Raw genomic sequence first — 18,247 nt, 5'->3', positions numbered from 1 at the left:
ATTTGATTGATGTTCCAGTAAGTTATAGTAACAATGGGAATGAGTAACACCTGCTGTTTTATGTGCTGTGGTAGCACACTGTTCTTATTCAGGGAGTTTCCTGATATGTTACCAATTAAGAGCTATGCCAAGCCAGTCTGCCTGCTTCCCCGGTCACTTCCTTACAATCTTGGTACTCTACATCTTTTCTAGTAGACTGGGGTCTTCTCTGACAGCCCTTTAAAGTAGTTCATTCTATTCTGCCTGTTTGAAAAATTCAGCTGGAGAGCTGAATAGCTAGCTAGATAGCTAGCTGTTTAGCTATCTATGATCTATCTATCTTTACTAGTTTTCCCCAATATAATTAACCTTCTATGTCCACAGGTTCTACACCCATGAAATTCAATCAACCAGAGATGGGGGGAAAATTTTTAATTATATGCATTGCACATGCATAGACTTTGTTTTCTTACCATTATTACCTAAATATGATACTACATTAAGTATTGTTAAGTAATCCAGAGATTTAATGTATAGGCTAGGGTCTGTGGGAGTTATATGTAAATACTAAACCATTTTACATAAAGAGTTGAGTACTGGTAGACTCTGGTATAGGCAAGGATCCTAGAATCAACCCTCCTAGGATACTGAGCGACAAGGAATAACTAAGTACATGTTCAACTTCTTCATTAGTTACAAGTATTCTTACACAGGAAAATGTTACTTACAATACTTTTATGCACAATGAGCCCAATAAATTTTATTGAGCTGGGTAGTTCAATGATAGCCTGTACGAAGCCCTACACCACCAGAAAAAAATGAGTTTGATATGCATACAGCATTCTACATAAGAATTAAATACAAGTAGAAGTTATTAACATAGAAGTTGGGCACTGGTGGCTCTCACCTATAATCCTAGCTACTCAATAGGCTGAGACTGCAGTTTGAAGCCAGCCTGGGCAGGAAAATCTATATATGACTCTTTATCTCTCTTGTGCTCGCTCTCTCTTTCTCTTTTTTAAATGAGATTCCTATCTCCAATTAAGCACCAAAAAGCCAGAAGTGGAGCTGTGGCTCAAAGTGGTAGAGTACCAGCCTTGAGCAAAAAAGGATAGAATAAGTTGCCATTAAACTTGAAATATATTTGAAAAGTAATTAAACATTTAATGTTTGTCTACTAGGGACCTCAAAGATAAGGCTTTAACTTCATTATAAGTGTTACAATGTTACATTGTACAAATTAATTATCCCAGCAAGACTTGTTTCATTCTGTGTGTGTGTGTGTGTGTGTGTGTGTGTTGCTGTGAATCCAACTGAGAGCCTTAAACTTGCTAGGCAAGTCTGTTTCATTCTGTGTGTGTGTGTGTGTGTTGCTGTGAATCCAACTGAGAGCCTTAAACTTGCTAGGCAAGTCCTCTACCACTGACTAGATCCTATTTCTTTTTGAGACAGGATCTTGCTATGATGCCCATACTGGTCTTGAACTCCTCAGTTAAGTGATACTCTTGCTTTATCCTCCCAATTAGCTGAGATTACAGGTGTATCCCATTACACCTAGAGTTAAGACTGTTTTGTGTATGCCAGTACTGAAGCTTAGGCTCAAGGCCTTGAATTTGCACTTAGTTTTTCCACTCAACTCTGGCACCCTACCACTTCTGTTTTTTTGCCTGTTAAATGGAATTAAAAAGTCTTATGAACTTTTCTACATGAGCTAGCTTCAAACTGCAATCCTCAGATCTCAGCTGCTGAGTAGTCAGAATTACTGGCACGTACCATCAGGCCAAGTACTCATAGGTAGAATACATAGATATTTCAAAAATGTCCAATTAAAAACCATGGACAAAATCTAAAAAGACATTACACACAAAAGAATACATGAGTTGCATGAAAGAATACTCAAAATCATTATACTAAGGAAATAAAAAGTAAATCCACAAGCTTTCAGTAACACTTAATAGAATGAGATGTAGGCTATAGTGGTATGAAATGTTAACACTACCAAATACAAGTCAGAATACAAAGAAACCCTGTTGTAAAATGTTCACACCTTCACTTTATCAATGCCAATATGCTGTGATATATCTTATTAGCTTTGCAGAATATTACACTGTAAACTTAGGAAACTAGTCAGGAAACTTGATTAACAAGGGGTATAATTTCTCTGGGGGTTTTTTTTACAACTGCACATGAAGAACATACAATTACGTCCAAAAATTTTTTGAAGTTTAATTTAAAAGTAGAATAGAGGTGGGAATGTGGCTTGGTGGTAGACTGCTTGCCTAGCATGCATGAAGTCCTTGTGATTAACTCCTCAGTACCATATAAACAGAAAAAGCCAGAAGTAGCCAGGCACCAAAGGCTCATGCCTGTAATCCTAGCTACTCAAGAGGCTAAGATCTGAAGATCATGGTTCAAAGCCAGCCTGGGCAGGAAAGTCTCTGAGAGTCTTATCTCAATTATCCAACAGAAAACTGAAAGTGGCGCTGTGACTCAAATGGTAGAGTGCCAGCCTTGAGCTGAAGAGCTCAGGGACAGCACCCAGGCCCAGAGCTCAAGCCCCATGACCAACTCAAAAAAAAAAAAAAGAAAAGAAAAAAAAAATCCAGAAGTGGGCACTGTGGCTCAAGTGGTAGTGTGCTAGCCTTGAGCAAAAGAAGCTCAGTGACAGTGCCCAGACCCTGAGTTCAAGCCCCAGGACTGGCAAAAAGTTAAATTAAATTAAAAAACTGGTGTGGTAGCATACAACTACAATTCTAACATCCAGGAAGGTGAAGATTGTGACTTCTATGCCAGCCTGGGCTACACTGAAACCCTGCCCAGGGGATGGAGAGAGGAGCAAAAGGAAAATGAAAAGAAAAAAAGAATAATGTTTTAGGAAAGCTCTTTACCTGCTAATGCCAGAATATTTGGTCTGTGGGTCTATGTTCACTAGTTCTGTTCTACCAAATTCCATCTTTGCTTTGGATTACTGATTATTTTATTCAGCTAATACCACTCTTGCTAAAGTCAGTGATAATCTCCCAACTGAAAAACAAAGTTGAAACTCGCTCACTTTCCAATTTACCTAGCCTCTAAGTAATTGACATTGATGGCTACCTTTTATCCCCCTCTGCAAAGAAAACTCTCTTACATTTCTGCCAGTGAGAGCAACAATGCCCTCTACTAGTTCTCCTGCCTCTTGAGCCAATTATTAATTAGGAGAGTGGACACATAAGGCTTTTTTTTTAACTTGTAAATGCTGGCATCGTTCATGGTACAAAAGCTCTCCATGTTATTTATATATAAATAGAATGGTCTTCACAAATGGTTGGCTATTTACCCCTCATCACTGAACTTAGCATCACCCTAGTCTTTTTAAACATCTCACCCGGGCTGGGAAGGTGGCTCAGTGGTAGAGCGCTTGCCTTGCATGCATGAGGCCCTGGCTTCGATTCCTCAGCACCACATAAGCAGAAAAAAAACAAAAAAAGCTGGAAGTGGCACTGTGGCTCAAGTGGTAGAGCACTAGCCTTGAGCTGAAGAGCTGAGGGACAGCACCCAGGCCTAGAGTTCAGGACCCACGACCAGACCAAAAAAACAAACAAACAAACAAATAAACATCTTACCCTTCATATAGTGACATTCTTTAATTGCTAGTAGATGTTACAGGATCAGTAATATTGGTTTCCCTTTTTAATTCCTCTAGCAAGTACTTCTAGAAATTCACGATCAGAGCCTATTTCTGATACATAATAAGAGTAAAGCATATATGCTGAATAACTACTTAAATTGAGTTTATAGTCAATATTTTATTCAGGCCTTCAAATAAATTGAAGTACCTCTTCCAACTCTTACATTTTGTTCCCTTCAAATTATAACTCATCCAACTCACAGTGTTTAGAGAAACATTCTCTAAATACATGAATTCTCTATGATGCAAACTGAACCCTCTGTCCCAATGAAACCATTATAATTACTGTATTTACCTAAACAATGACCTTTTTTTCCTACTCCCCATACTAAAATATAACCTAAATGGCAAGGATTTTGTGATTCGCAAGGACAGAGGACATAATTACATGTCCCTAAGAACTTTTTAAATACAAGCTGAATATTCAAAGTAAAAGAACAGGGTTACTACAGATGAACAAAGCAATTAGAAGGAAATAATCAAATGTATCATTCTTTAAAACAACAAACATTACCTCTCAGCCCTGCCAGTCTTTTAAACTAACCTTAGTCTTGTTGAGCACTCTCCTTCTTCTGTGGCCACCCATCCAACATCAGCAAAAGATGCCACTGCATCCTCATCTGGGTGTTTGGGACTCCATTCTGTCTCATGGCTGGTAAGCTGCAAGTCACAAACAATAAAAGTCCTGTTCAAACTTTTTACTCACCTAAAAAGATATCATCAACCTGGCATCTGAAACACATAGGTAATTCTAACTGCTTTAGCCAAGGGCTCCAGGAAGGGCTCACTAGTCCTATCAAACTGCTATCTAGCAGTCCATGATAATCTCCAACCCTCAATTTACCCTTATCCAATTTTGATTTTACAAGTTAGCTTTAATTCCATTCATAATAAAATGTTTAAAAAAATTAGATTCTAAGCATTAGAAATTACAAAGGATTTAGTGAAATAAAAGGGGAGGGCACAAACAAGTGACTAATGTGTGGGAAATGCGGGAATATTGCTTCATGAGTAAGACATCATTATACTAATGATCCCAACAAGTGGGTGACTCCACCAGCCAAGGGAAGGGCTCTCTAAGCATATTAAATGGCCTACATAAGAAGCAATGTTGTTATCATTTACTTTTATATATACATGTTACAAACATTTTTTTATAATTCTTTAAGCTTTTTTAAGTTCGTGGTAAAGACAAAGAATGGTAGAACAGAAATCTATAGCAAATTTAAACACAGGGATAAAAGGAAGAATATTTTAAAATAAATACAAAAACCTGAAAAAATTAATCAAATTAAAATTTATGCCTGTAATGCCTTCAGTTAGGAGGTCAAAGAATAAGCAGTTTTGAACAGTTACCAAATTAATGTAATACTACTTCTTTAAAAAAGTGAAGTTTAAACAAAAATAAAATTCACTTTTTAAATAGATCATGTAATTGTTCTTCGTGTACAAAAAGTGCCTCCTACAAAACCTTAGTCACCCCCATTATTTGTCCTGAGGCTATTTGTAAAACCCGAAATTCAGTGATTAAATAAATATCCTCAACTTCCTTTTTTTTTCTTTCTTTCTTTTTTTTTTGCTGGTCCTGAAAGCTTGAACTCAGGTCCTGGGTGCTGTAGCTGAGTTTCTTTTGTTTAAGCTTAGCACCCTACCACTTTATGATCAGACCCTTTGCTTAGAAAATAAGAATTTGTCCCAATATAGTTACTGGTTGTTAGGAAGTTAGTCAAATCTAAGAATAAATCCAATTTTGATAAGACTTATTTTCCATAAATGGTACAGGAATTACTTTCTTCTGAAATATATTCATAAAAGAAAACAAGGTACTACTACTACTTTAAGTAAACATACTCCGAGATATATGTAAGTTAACTAATTTTCAGGGTCCCATAATTAACAATAAACATATTTAATTTTATTGTATACCATGTTAACCATAAACTGCTTGCACAAACAGAAACAAAAACTATCAATAAAATATATCAATGAATATCAAAATAAACAACATAATACATAACCATGTATATAATATATGCTCAATGAGATGAAAATGGTAATAGTGCTGTCAAGGGCTATGATCTGTACCATTTCTATTTGACATCCTCTCCGACCAGACAAGATTAATTTTCCATTTTAGTCAAACTCATTCAAAAAACAAAATAAAACTGACAAAAAATTCTAAAGGTCATTTCAAATGGTGAGGGAAACATTAAGTAGCATAAGCATGAAATGAGAAGGAATTTCCAGGACAATTCACTTAAGAAAGCACAAAGTCAAGTTCCAGTCAGCACTAGAAAGGGGGAAAAGCCAATAATCCTTAATGTATAATTCAGTATAATGTAAAATTCACTACTGACATGCATGGATGATTGATGGGAGTCTGAAAAAGGAAAAGACAACTTACTGATGGTTCTTACCAAGGTCCTCTTATAGCTATTGTTAGTAAAAAATAAAAAAAAAAGATTAAAAAAGAGAGATTTATTTTTACTGGTCTCAAGAAGTTCACTGTAACATTTTAAAATGTTAATGACTCAAGATTTAATATTTTAGGAATCTCTCAACATCAATTTTAATTTAAAATACTCTGATATAAAACTATACCAAGGAAATACTTATTTAATTAAATGTTTAGAGGTAAACGTTCTTCCTCAAAAAACTGAAGTTTTCAAAGACAATCCCCCTTCTTACCCGTACCAAAATCCATAATGCTGAAGAATCCTGTTATAAAATGCTACATAGTATTCACATATAATCTACATTTTTCCATATACTTTAAATCATCTCTCAAGTACCTATAGTATCTAAGGAATTTAAATGCTAAGTATTTACTATCCTGTACTACTTTGGAAATAATACCAAGAAAAAAATGTCTGTATGTGATAGATAAGCAGAGATGTAATTTTGATCTGTTTTTGATCTTCAGTTGATTGATGCAGAATTCATGATTACAGGTGGCCAAGTGTACAAACACACAAAAGTTGAAATACTAGGGCTGGATATGTAGCTAAAGTGGTAGAGTGCTTATATGTGGCAAGCACAAAGCCCTGAGTTCAACCCTAATATTATCAAAGAAACAAAAATAGCTGAAATACTTAAGAGTACAAAATATTAGAAAAGAGTTAGGTGTGGTGTAAATGTTTGTAATTCTACCTACTCAGAAGGAGACAGGGAGAACCAGGCAAAATCACCAGACCCAATATAGGAGGGGGGGGAGAAGAAACCCAATACCAGCAAAAGGACTGGGGTATGGCTCAGACTGGGGGATGGTGTAGAAGTTCCTCAGATCAAGCTCCAGTAACCCCCCCCCCCAAAAAAAAAACAACTACCTAATTTCCTATCTACCAATCTAAAACTTTGTCCTATGACTTTTAATAAAATAAACACATTATTACTAGGAACTAGGATTTTCTGTCAAAAAGGTATAATAATAATTAACTCAGCCTATTTAACTACCTTTTGTTTGTAGCCAAACACAATAAATAAAATAAAGTAAGTCTCTGGCTTTTAATGTACATTAAACTCAATTATCCTGTTTTTGTGGGAACCTGCTAAGGATCAAACCCTGGGCCTAGAGCATGCTAGACAGGGACTCACTAAGTAGGCCAGGTAGACCTTGGATTCTTTTCCTCCGCTCCCAAATTTTGGAATTAGAGAACACAACACAGGCATATTGCCACCATGCTTGGCAAATTATTCTTCTTTTCAACCAATTCCTACCACTGCAAGAAAACTGAGAACAAAATTTCTACATTTAAACATTTCTGCATTTAAACACTGATGTCATGTATCGTGACACCACTGACTAGGAGATATACCTGTGTAGAAAAACACCAGTTGAAGTTGGGGACCAGGGGCTCATGCCTATAATCCTAGCTATAGAGAATACTGAGATCTGAGGATCATGGTTGGAAGCCAATCCAGTCAGGAGTCAGTAAAGTCCATGGGACTACTATCTTCAATTAACCACCAAAAAACTGGAAGTGTAGCCGAGGCTCAATGGCAGATTAAGAACCTTGAGCAAAAAAGCTCAGGAAAGCACTCAGGCCCTTAGTTCAAACCCCAGAATTGGCCAAAAAAAAAAGAACAACAACAACAACAACAACAACATCATTCTAGAAGATGGAGCATCCAAACAAATATCATAGCCCAGACTCAGCCACTGATGTTTGTGGAAAATATGATCACTTAAAAAAAAAATGTAGCTTGGTAGTAAAAAAAAAAAAAAGAGAAAAATACAGTACTTGCCCTAGATTTTTCTCTAGCACTACAAACAAGAAATTCATTTGTTTAACTTTCTTTTTTTTTTTTTTTGCCAGTTATGGGGCCTGAACTCTGGGACTGGGCGCTGTCCCTCAGCTCTTCAGCTCAAGGCTAGCCACTCTACCACTTGAGCTATAGTGCCACTTCCAGCTTTTTCTGCTTATGTGGTGCTGAGGAATCGAACTGAGGACCTCATGCATGCAAGGCAAGCACTCTACCACTGAGCCACCTTCCCAGCCCATGTTTTAACTTTCTTAAATGATAAAAATTATAAGCATTTATAACATGAAATGTTTTCAAATATGTAAACTGTGGAATGGTTTGATCAATCAAATTTACATATTTTACCTCAACTATTTAAGAACTTTTCTTATAATAAAAACACTTAAAGCCTACTCATCAATTTTTGAAATGCAATACATTGTTAATAACTACACTCACCATATTTGTAATCATTTTATTCATCAGTAATTAATCTCTTAAAGACTTCTTTGAAACTATGAATACTATTAATTGCCATCCAAGGTTTTTAAAGAAATATACACATTGTCATCCCTCAATTCCCCCTTTCTCAACCTGTTCCCTATTCAACTTAGAAAGTGAATACACAAGAGATCAACATGGTGACTAAGCCTTCAAATCACTTTTCCACACTGCCAAATTTATAAAACACGATTCTTGCAGATAAATTCAGTTACCTATAAAGGGTCATTTTATAGTTAAAAGTTCAAAAGAAATGGACATCATTTGCAGTATAACATAATATACTATCACATTCCAGATTATCAAATAATAAATGAAAAAGCAAGAATAAGTGTTGTTGTTATTGTTGTGCTGGTAGCTTACTCAAGACCTCTCGCTCTTGCTTGGCTTTTTTGCCAAGGGGTAAGGCTTGTACTACCCCTTGAGCAATACCTTTACTCTATTAGAGGATTTGCCTGCCTAGGCTAGCTTTGAATTGCAATCCTCAAAATCTCTGCCTCTTGAGTAGGTAGGATTACAGGTATGTGCCACCAGCACCCTGCTAGTTTAAGGTATTTTGGTGTGTGTGTGTCTGTGTGTGAGACACAAAGACAGAGGGGGGGAGGGAGAGGGAGAAGGAGGAGGGGAGGGAGAACATACTGGGGCTTGAACACAGGAACTGGGCAGTGTCGCTGAGGTTTTTTTGTGGTTTTTTTTGCTCAAGGCTAGTGTTCTACCATCTGAGCCACAGCTCTACTTCTAGCTTTTTGGAGATATGTAACAGTTTCAGACTTTCCTATTCTGGCTGGCTTCAAACAACAATCCTCAGATCTTAGCTGTTGGCATGACCCACCTGCGCACAGCACTTGCCCCCAGAGCTACCCACCTGGATAGGGGCAGATACCATTTGCTCTCTCTCCCAGGGGAGATAAGACCCTTCTAATAATCCTTATAATAATCTTTCTCTGTGCCTGCCTGCCTCTGCGTGGTCCTCAGGGATGGTCATGATGTATCCTAACATTAGCCTCCTGAGTAGCAGGAGTGAGACACTAGTACAGGGGTGAGACACTAGTACCCAACTTAAATTACTTTTAATATCAGTAGTTAATTTTTTTTTTTTTTTTTTGGGTCCGGTCGTGGGGCCTGAACTCTGGGCCTGGGCGCTGTCCCTCAGCTCTTCAGCTCAAGGCTAGCGCTCTACCACTTGAGCCACAGCGCCACTTCCGGCTTTTTTTTTTTTTTTTGCTTATATGGTGCTGAGGAATCGAACCCAGGGCCTCAGGCATGCAAGGCAAGCGCTCTACCACTGAGCCACCTTCCCAGCCCCTAGTTAATAATTTTTTAAAATTAAGTTCAGCTAGCCAAAGCTCAGAAATGACAATATCACATGAATAGGTCTTCCACCCTCAATAATTCCTGAGAGCCTGACCTTCTACAGCTTAAGTTCCTCAAGCAATATTCACTTGTCCTGGAACCTTTACATAGGTTATTCTCTATGAACATAATACTGTCCAATCTCCTCCTTTCTCAACTCTTTGCAGAACCAATACTTTCTAATCCATAACTGTCATTCCCTCAGAAAGGCCGCCTTCTCTTACCACAACTATTATTCTTTCTCATGTTTTCTCATTTTCCTATCTGACATTTGCTGTAAGGTAAATTATGCACTTAGTACATTTGTTTAATATCTCTTCAATTAAATATCAGCATCTAACAAAAAAAACAGTTCAGATTTCAAGTTTATTTATAAAGTAAAGGAAGAAAAAAAGTAATAAGCAACCATTTTACTTCCATTTAATGGAAATCTCATTCACTCTTTTTTGGTCATAGAAGATTGTCTTCCACCAAATCAAATAACCCCTCCTTGCAATCTAAGAATATAGGCCAGGATAAGATTATAGGGGGAGGGAGGAAACGGGGGTGGGGGTAGGGGGGTAGAAAAAGACATTCCAGGTTAAATGACCCAGAAGTCTGCTAGTTACAGAGTTGGGATTTACACTACTATACCACCCTACCAAGACTTCAACCCAGGTTATTCTAAATTATGTATTAGGACTCATGATCTTGGGTGTGCAAGTATCCCTTAAGTTTCTTTAAGTGTAGTACTTAAAACTCCAATAAACTACATTTATATGTTAGTTTCTAATTCATGTAACTTAAAAACATGCTCTAGTTGGGCACTGGTGGCTCATGCCTGTCATCCTAGCTACTCAGGAGGCTGAGATCTGAGGATCGCAGTTCAAAGCCAGCCTGGGCAGGAAAGTCTGCCAAACTCTTTTTTTTTTTTTATCAGTCATGGGCCTAAACTCTGGGCCTGGGTGCTGTCCCTCAGCTCTTCAATTCAAGGCTAGCGCTTTACCACTTGAGCCACAGCGCCATTTCCGGCTTCTTCTGTGTGTGTGGTACTGAGGAATCGAACCCAGGGCCTCATACTTGCAAGGCAAGCACTCTATTATTGCGCCACCTTCCCAGCCCTGCCAGACTCTTATCTCCAATAAACCACCAGAAAGCCAGAAGTGGCGTTGTGGCTCAAAGTGGTAGTATACTAGCCTTGAGGTGAAGAGCTCAGAGACAGGGCTCAGGCCTGAGCTCAAACTGCTCGACTGACCAACACCAACACCACAACCAACAACAAATGGCTCATTCAAAGCCAGCCCTGGCAAGAATGTCTGTGAGACTCTTATCTCCAATAAACCACTGGGAAAACTGGAAGTGGCGCTGTGGCTCAAGTGTAGAGCGCTTGCCTTGAGCTGAAGAGCTGAGGGGCAGCACCCTTGCCCAGAGTTCAAGCTTTCCCCCCCTCCAAAAAAAATGGCTCTAAACTGTTTTAGTGTCAATAAATAGTATGTTACTGCTTTAAAGAAAACTTACTTTAGAGATTAGGGATGTAACACAGTACTAGAATGCTTGCTTAACATGCACAAACCCAGAATCGCAATAAACAAACACAAAAACCAAAATTATTTATTTAGGAAAACACAACTCAGGCCCTCAACCTTATTTGTATAAAAAAAACTCCTGAAGAATAAAATATGTACAAAATTCAGACTTAACCTTAAATGAGACCTATGTTTCTTTAAAAGTTCTCTAAGGTTTTGTTTGAGAAAGTAGGGAAGGTACACAGAACCACAGCAGAAAGTGAGGCCCGAGCACTGGTAGTTTTACAAAGCTCCAGATTATTTGAATACGTATCTAGTCTACTGCAAATCAAAACTTATGTATCCTATTTCTCTCAGTCCCTCAGAATTTCCTGTTCTTGTACTTCCTTCATGATCTAAATTCTCTTTTGGTATCATGAATCTAAGAGACAAAGAAGAACCTGTTCTAGTTTGTTATGATCCAAGTTCCTACTTCTAAAAGGACGGTGATATCCAAATATATTTGTCACAGAATTGACAATGAATTGAGTTGAATGAACACATGCAAAGTTAAAATGCACATATGTGAAAGGCATTGAAAGAGATGGGAAAGATGTTTTTATTCAAACAAAGTACATGGAAAGGGCCTAAAAATCCTATTTTGAGTTCAATGTAGCAACTAATTCCTAGCACTAACTAAAGCACAGGGTAAGCCAATAAAACCTATGAAGTTACAGGCAGATCTTCCAATAAAAGGGTCATTTATGAAGTGCCTTTTACATATTTTTTCACACTTATTTCCTCACTTTAATCAGCACATGTCACTATGCCTATTAACTGCATGAAAGTATAACTAGATCTGTTCATCTGTATTCTGACATATTAACCTTATAAATATGCAAAAATCCAACCTGTAAATAAAATCAGCGAGTTTATGAAACAGAACAAAATTAATCTGTTTTGTTCTGCATGACAGCAATAATAATAATAATAAAAATCATCACCAGCATGTGTTGCAGAGCACTTACTAGGTATCAGTTATGATACACAAGACTTTCATGTATCATCTCATGTAACAAAACACAAAGTTGTTGGTCTTACCTAACATTTACTCAGGATTCTTATGATGAGAGATACATGGAACAGCTGAGAAAGTCAATGTTATGGTCTAAAAGGAATATACTGAAGATTAACATTTCAAAGGTGAAACTGTTTTGACAGTAACAAAATGGACTGTTGATAATATACTACAAAAGATATGAAAATCAGCAGAAGTAAGAAAAATAAGAAGTTCCACAGTTCAATCCTCTAAAAGACAATAAAATCACTCAGGATAATCTGGTTTTGTATACTTAATTCTTGTTTCTGAACTAACCATAGGTATATATTCAACTCAATGAAGTTAATTTCAAGTTCTGTCTCCTGAATATAGCTTTTTCATAATGTTGCCCATCTCTTTGGGCTTTAGGAGGGGTTCTCTAGTCCGTAACTTTCCGTAACAGCATTTATCACTTTGGACTCCTAGATAGCTAAGATATATTCCTTATCAATAGAACCTAAATGAGTCAGAAAGTGTAAAACTATTTTTCAATATTATTACTCTACAGTTCATCCTCTGTATTTTTTAAGACTATACTTTTATTTCTGATGAAACATAAAAAGAAAAAGAAAGGTAGATGACTAATCATAGATTTAAAACCTCTAAGTAGCAGATAAAATAATTTTGGCATTGAATTTTGAACAATGTATATCTAGAAGCAAAAGACTCATTATGAACAAATGACTTGTCTTCTATTACATTTTCAAATAGGTCATCAATCTTTTTCTTACCTAACTTTTCATCTAATGTTAGTGTCTCTATTCTAATGCAGTTCTTGTACTAAATCTAATACTCTTTCTATTCATGCCCTTTTTTTCCAGTAACTGATAATCACACTGAGAGAGAATCCTCTCAAGTAATTTAAGTGGCTGTGGCACTTTAGTTCATTGACTGTCAAGGCAGATTTGGGTTGCAGCAGCAAGTCTTATATATCACTGTATCTTTTACATGCCTCCAGCCACATGAATGCATATTCTAAAGCTACGAGGTGACAGAAGCACATTTAGGGGGCTACTGAGGACCAAATCCAAGGTTTCAGAGGGTGCCACATATTTAGGGAAGCACCCTACCACTGAGCTACAGCTTCAGCATCAGAAAGAAAATTTTAATAAAACTAAGCAATAAGGAAAAAAAAATGTGTAAGCCTTATTTAATATTTAAAGGATGTTGGCATAAAGCAGTTATTCATGTCTAAATAAAATGAATTCTGAAAAATTGCACTTTGAAACTTACCACAAATTTCATTTTGATCATTTTAAGTTTAGAGTTGATAAAAGTACATCCTGAAAAATGCTAATCTGTCATTGTACTGATATACAAAGGTTTAGCCAGTCAATTTGCAAGCAGAATTATGGACATGGCAATGAACAACTTCGTTAGTCAACCTGAACAAAAACTAATTTGCATCACTAAGAAATAAATGTTAACCTCTATATACCAGGAAGCATTATTAATGAGTATGACATGAATCAAATAAGCATGAAAAGGTATTTTTCCAAATAATAAGTTAAAATATTTTCTCATGCTAAGCTATTATTTAAAACTCACTGTGATCTGTTGAATTTTAAATCAAAATGCTTTGTCGTATTGTCATAGAGAATTACTAAAAAATAAGAACTATGTCATGTCACTGAAAAATAAGAACAAAGCTATGTATGTCTGACACTATAGAAACAGCATACTACAATAACCACAAATAAAATAGTAGTATCTCTAACCAAAGAGTAGAGTTGTTACTAATTCAGCACCAGAAGTAATATTAAGACTTTAGCATTCAAAAGCACTCCTAATTCAGGGTCTGTCGTTTCATTCAGAAAACTACAATTACTTTGTTATCTTTACAATTCCATTGCTAAAGTAACAGATCCTACATAATACTGTTGAAATAAATAATGGAGGAAAGCAACTTGTATGGCTCCTATAGAGACATCTCTAAGAACAAAGTAGAACAAAATGGCTGTTCAAAGAGCAAAGTGTAATACTAAAGAAAATAATGGTTTTACTTGAATTACCTGAAGGCCTATGTCTGAGGTCACCAGGGAATTAACCATTGCTTTGCTTACCAAATGCTTCTAAATCTTCAAATGTATTTTTAAGAAGGATAAATGTCTTACAGATCTTGAATAATCACTTCACAGAGGAACTAAAATTAGACTTGACTGTTAATCCTCTTAGCAGTATCAATAGGAAAAAGATTCAAAAACAATGAAGCATTTCTAGAACCATCTTGGCTATTTATGTTTCCAATGTACTTATGAACACTAAAATGTGAAATATATAAATATATAATACCTGAAACTGAACTCTTGGACACTGAATCAGAGATAAGTTAGTACCAATTTTCCTTACGATACTTCGAGATGAACCATATGGCTTTCCAGACCAAAGTACCTGAGGAAGAAGGAAAAGAGCAAAAGTTTAAGTACAAGACTTTTAAAATTGTTAATACAAAGTATAAGGATATTAAATGCATGACATGCTAACATATTAATTACAGCATCAGAATGTTATAAAAATAAATTAGTGTTTTTCAATGCAAAATTAAATAATAGCCAGATGCTAATGGCTTACAATTATAAATCTGGCTACTCCTGAGGGTGAGATCTGAGGATCCAGATTTGAAGCAGTCTGGGCAGGCAAATCTAAGAGACTTATAATAGAGTCAAGCAAGAGCACAAGATCCTGAGTTCAAGCCTTAGTAGTGGCACTTAAAAAATAGAAGTAAATAAGAATAAACAGAGTTAGCTATAAGATTACATATAAATTACTCTATAAAAACATAAAAATAAACATGCTTAAATAAAACCCTACTAGGAACAAAAACTACTTTCAGCAGGTTTGCTTAACGCTTCTGAAAAGAAAACACTATTTTACCTGTTCTGCAACATTTTTAGTCTTAGAATTTTAATAACATCTAAAAATAGAAGCAACTTTTGCCATAATTTTTTAAAATTAGTTCAAATTAGCTCAGAATAAGAATTTGTGTCAAGCATGTCATTTGCTGCACACGAGCACCTGACCAAGGATGAGCAAGGCTGAAATCCAGACGCACTGCTGCATTTTCTTGGAGGCCTAGTCTTTAATTTGCATATAAAGATGCTAAATAAGTCAGCTAGTAGTGGTATTAATGAGAACCTTTCCAATGAAATAATGCACATAGGATATTAAGCTAGACTTACAGCAAAGACAAAAACAAACTCCCCAAGGCTAAAAGAACAAAATAACACACATGTAGAATGTTAAATGTTACAAATTGTACCTTGGAACTTCTCCCCAAGAATATGATCTTTCCTTAAAAACTATCCATTTTGAATGCTACACCTGAAAGCCTGGACAGAAAGGTAAAGAAAGGTAGTGTGCTATTAAAAGCAATGTCAAAAGAAAGGAATGAGAACATGGCTATTATACTTAATTCATCAAACTTTAACACTCAGTTATATCTAAAGACAAATACAAAATCATCTAAGTAGAGATTCAGAATAATGAACACCATTCCCTTTTTAAAGTTACTCCATGACCATTCTAATTTAAAGAATGGAATTATAGTATAACCAAGCAACTGATCATTAATTGTGGTGGCTCCAACATTTAACTCAAACTAGACCTTAGACCATTCCAATAGTATAGACAATGTAGAAAATGAGCACAGATGCAATCTGAGTACTTAAATTTTAGCAAACAAATTCAATTTAGTGATACTAATATGAATCAAAGGTTCCTGAGGTTATAATTTATAATCTGCCCCAATTTTTATATAATTTTTATCATATATACAAGGTTTCTGACCTAGGAAAGTTCCAGAAAGTACTAGATAGTACTACAGTGGCTATGCTGATTGACAAAACTGTTATTCCTTTGAAATGAAATAAAAAAATGGAACAGACTGGAAAATTGGTCAGCAGAAAGATAGGAGGATATCAATATTAAAATATAAGCTGGGCACTGGTGGCTCATGCCTGTAATCCTAACTACTCAGGAGTCTGAGATCTGAGGATCACAGTTCAAAGCCAACCTGGGCAGCAAAGTCCTTGAAACTCTTCTCTCCAATAAACCACCAGAAAACTGGAAGTGGTGCTGTGGCTCAAATGATAAGAGTGCTAGCCTTGAGTTGAAGAGCTGAGGGACAGCGCCCAGGCCCAGAGTTCAAACCCCACGACTGACAAAAAAGTGAAAAATTCGGGGCTGGGAAGGTGGCTCAGTGGTAGAACGCTTGCTTTACATGCCTGAGGCCCTGGGTTCCATTCCTTAGCACCACATAAGCAAAAAGAAAAAAGCCGGAAGTGGCGCTGTGGCTCAAGTGGTAGAGCGCTAGCCTTGAGCTGAAGAGCTGAGGGACAGCGCCCAGGTCCAGAGTTCAAGCCCCACGACCGGACCCCCCCCCCCCCAAAAAAAAAAGAAAAAAGAATTAAAATATAAATACTGTACAAAGAATTTAAGAGGGAAAGGTTACTCTGAAATTGAGAGCAAAACATCATTCACACCAATGATTATTGCAGATTCACACACAGATTGCAGATTCACACACAGATTATTGCAGAGTCTTAATAATGTGAGAACTGAAGTGGAAAGACACATGACTGAAAGAAAATTTGAAGCTTCACAGTTGTGCAGAATAAATATAAACCCCATCCCACCTCAATGAACACAGGGAAATAATTCTAAATACACAATATGTAAGCAAATTTTCTACCTTATACATTTTAATAGGTCTTGCTTTTTTTTAATATATCCATAAGGCAGTAGTAACTACACCCATTCAGTCATTTCTCTGTCTTCTATTCAGTCACAAGTCAAAAGTCCTATGATGTAAGAGACATGGAATGCTATTTGTCCATCACTACGTACGTGACAATTACAGTCTAAAGCGAATCTTCCTCCTCTCCAGGAAACAAAGCTCTTGCCTGATCACAAAGAAGACAAGAAACTCACAAAGAAATACTTAGGATTTGCCAAGGTCAAGTATTAATGCTTCTGCTACCTTTTAGTATTCCTTACTGTGTAAGCTTCAGGGTTAAATTTCCACTATTATCTTTCCATCTGTTTAATATCATGAGGACAAAATACCAGGTGCCTGATAAAAAGAGAAGTGGCCAAGGATTTAGCTTTTAATTATAAGTAGTAATTAGACTATTTTGGCTTTGCCTACAAAGTTAAAAGAAGGAAAAGAACAGATTGCTTATATGATTATTTTTTTCAAGCACACACAGTAGATTAACATAATGTTCTGTTGTGAATTGCATAATGCTAGACACCAGGAAACATGAAGCAAAGATCTGATTTGGATAGCAGGAAAACAATAAGGGGACAGTAGCTTACTTCCAGGAACTCTAAAACTAGGCCTTTTTTTCTACTCTTTCCTATTTACTCTCATGGATAAGGAGATATTATAAATGGCTGCGAAGAAACAACACATGGTCATCATCTGGGCACTGAAGGCTACATTGTAAGTATATTGATTTAGACTCTTTCTAAAGTTAAATTGTCATCAATATTTCCTTAGATGTAAGAGGAAAGGCAGGGAGAAACTTGTCATTACTACATCATTTGAACTCATTAAGAATTAAGACAATTCAGTTAAGACAATAACTAAATAAAACAATATACTTTATCTATAAAAATTGCTCTAATCTAATGAGCCTGTTTCTAGTAATGACAGTCCATAACATTTAGAAACAGTGTTTGAAAGTGATGACAGCAAGGAGGAGGATGACAACAAGCAAGCAATTTGTTCTTTTTTAACACTGAAATGCTATTGTCAAAGTGTTGATTTGTAAGGCTAGAATCTGAAGCTGTCATCTTGTCTCATCAATGATAATCACACCAAGTTCTCTGTGGTAATTCATTTGTTATAAACTATATTATTTAAGAGAAAATAGCCAGCAAGAGAAATTATAAATTTAATTGTATGTACACATCTTG

General features: G+C 36.3%; 1 protein-coding gene across 1 annotated transcript in view; it reads right to left on the bottom strand.

Annotated features, from left to right (window-relative positions):
* Mtfr1 (mitochondrial fission regulator 1) overlaps positions 1-18,247 on the bottom strand; it is a 41,577-nt gene that overhangs the window by 9,866 nt on the left and 13,464 nt on the right. Inside the window, exons 3-4 of the mRNA XM_042665823.1 lie at positions 14,621-14,719; positions 4,194-4,309 (exon numbers count right to left, since the gene is read on the bottom strand). Coding sequence (XP_042521757.1) covers positions 4,194-4,309; positions 14,621-14,719 — 215 coding nt within the window. The remainder of the gene's footprint in view (positions 1-4,193; positions 4,310-14,620; positions 14,720-18,247) is intronic.

Source organism: Dipodomys spectabilis, unplaced genomic scaffold, assembly GCF_019054845.1.
Source record: "Dipodomys spectabilis isolate Male_0828 unplaced genomic scaffold, ASM1905484v1 ptg000015l, whole genome shotgun sequence".
Taxonomy (NCBI): Eukaryota; Metazoa; Chordata; class Mammalia; order Rodentia; family Heteromyidae; genus Dipodomys; species Dipodomys spectabilis.
The sequence above is the reverse complement of the archived record's forward strand: the minus strand, read 5'-3'. Positions and strand labels throughout refer to the sequence as shown.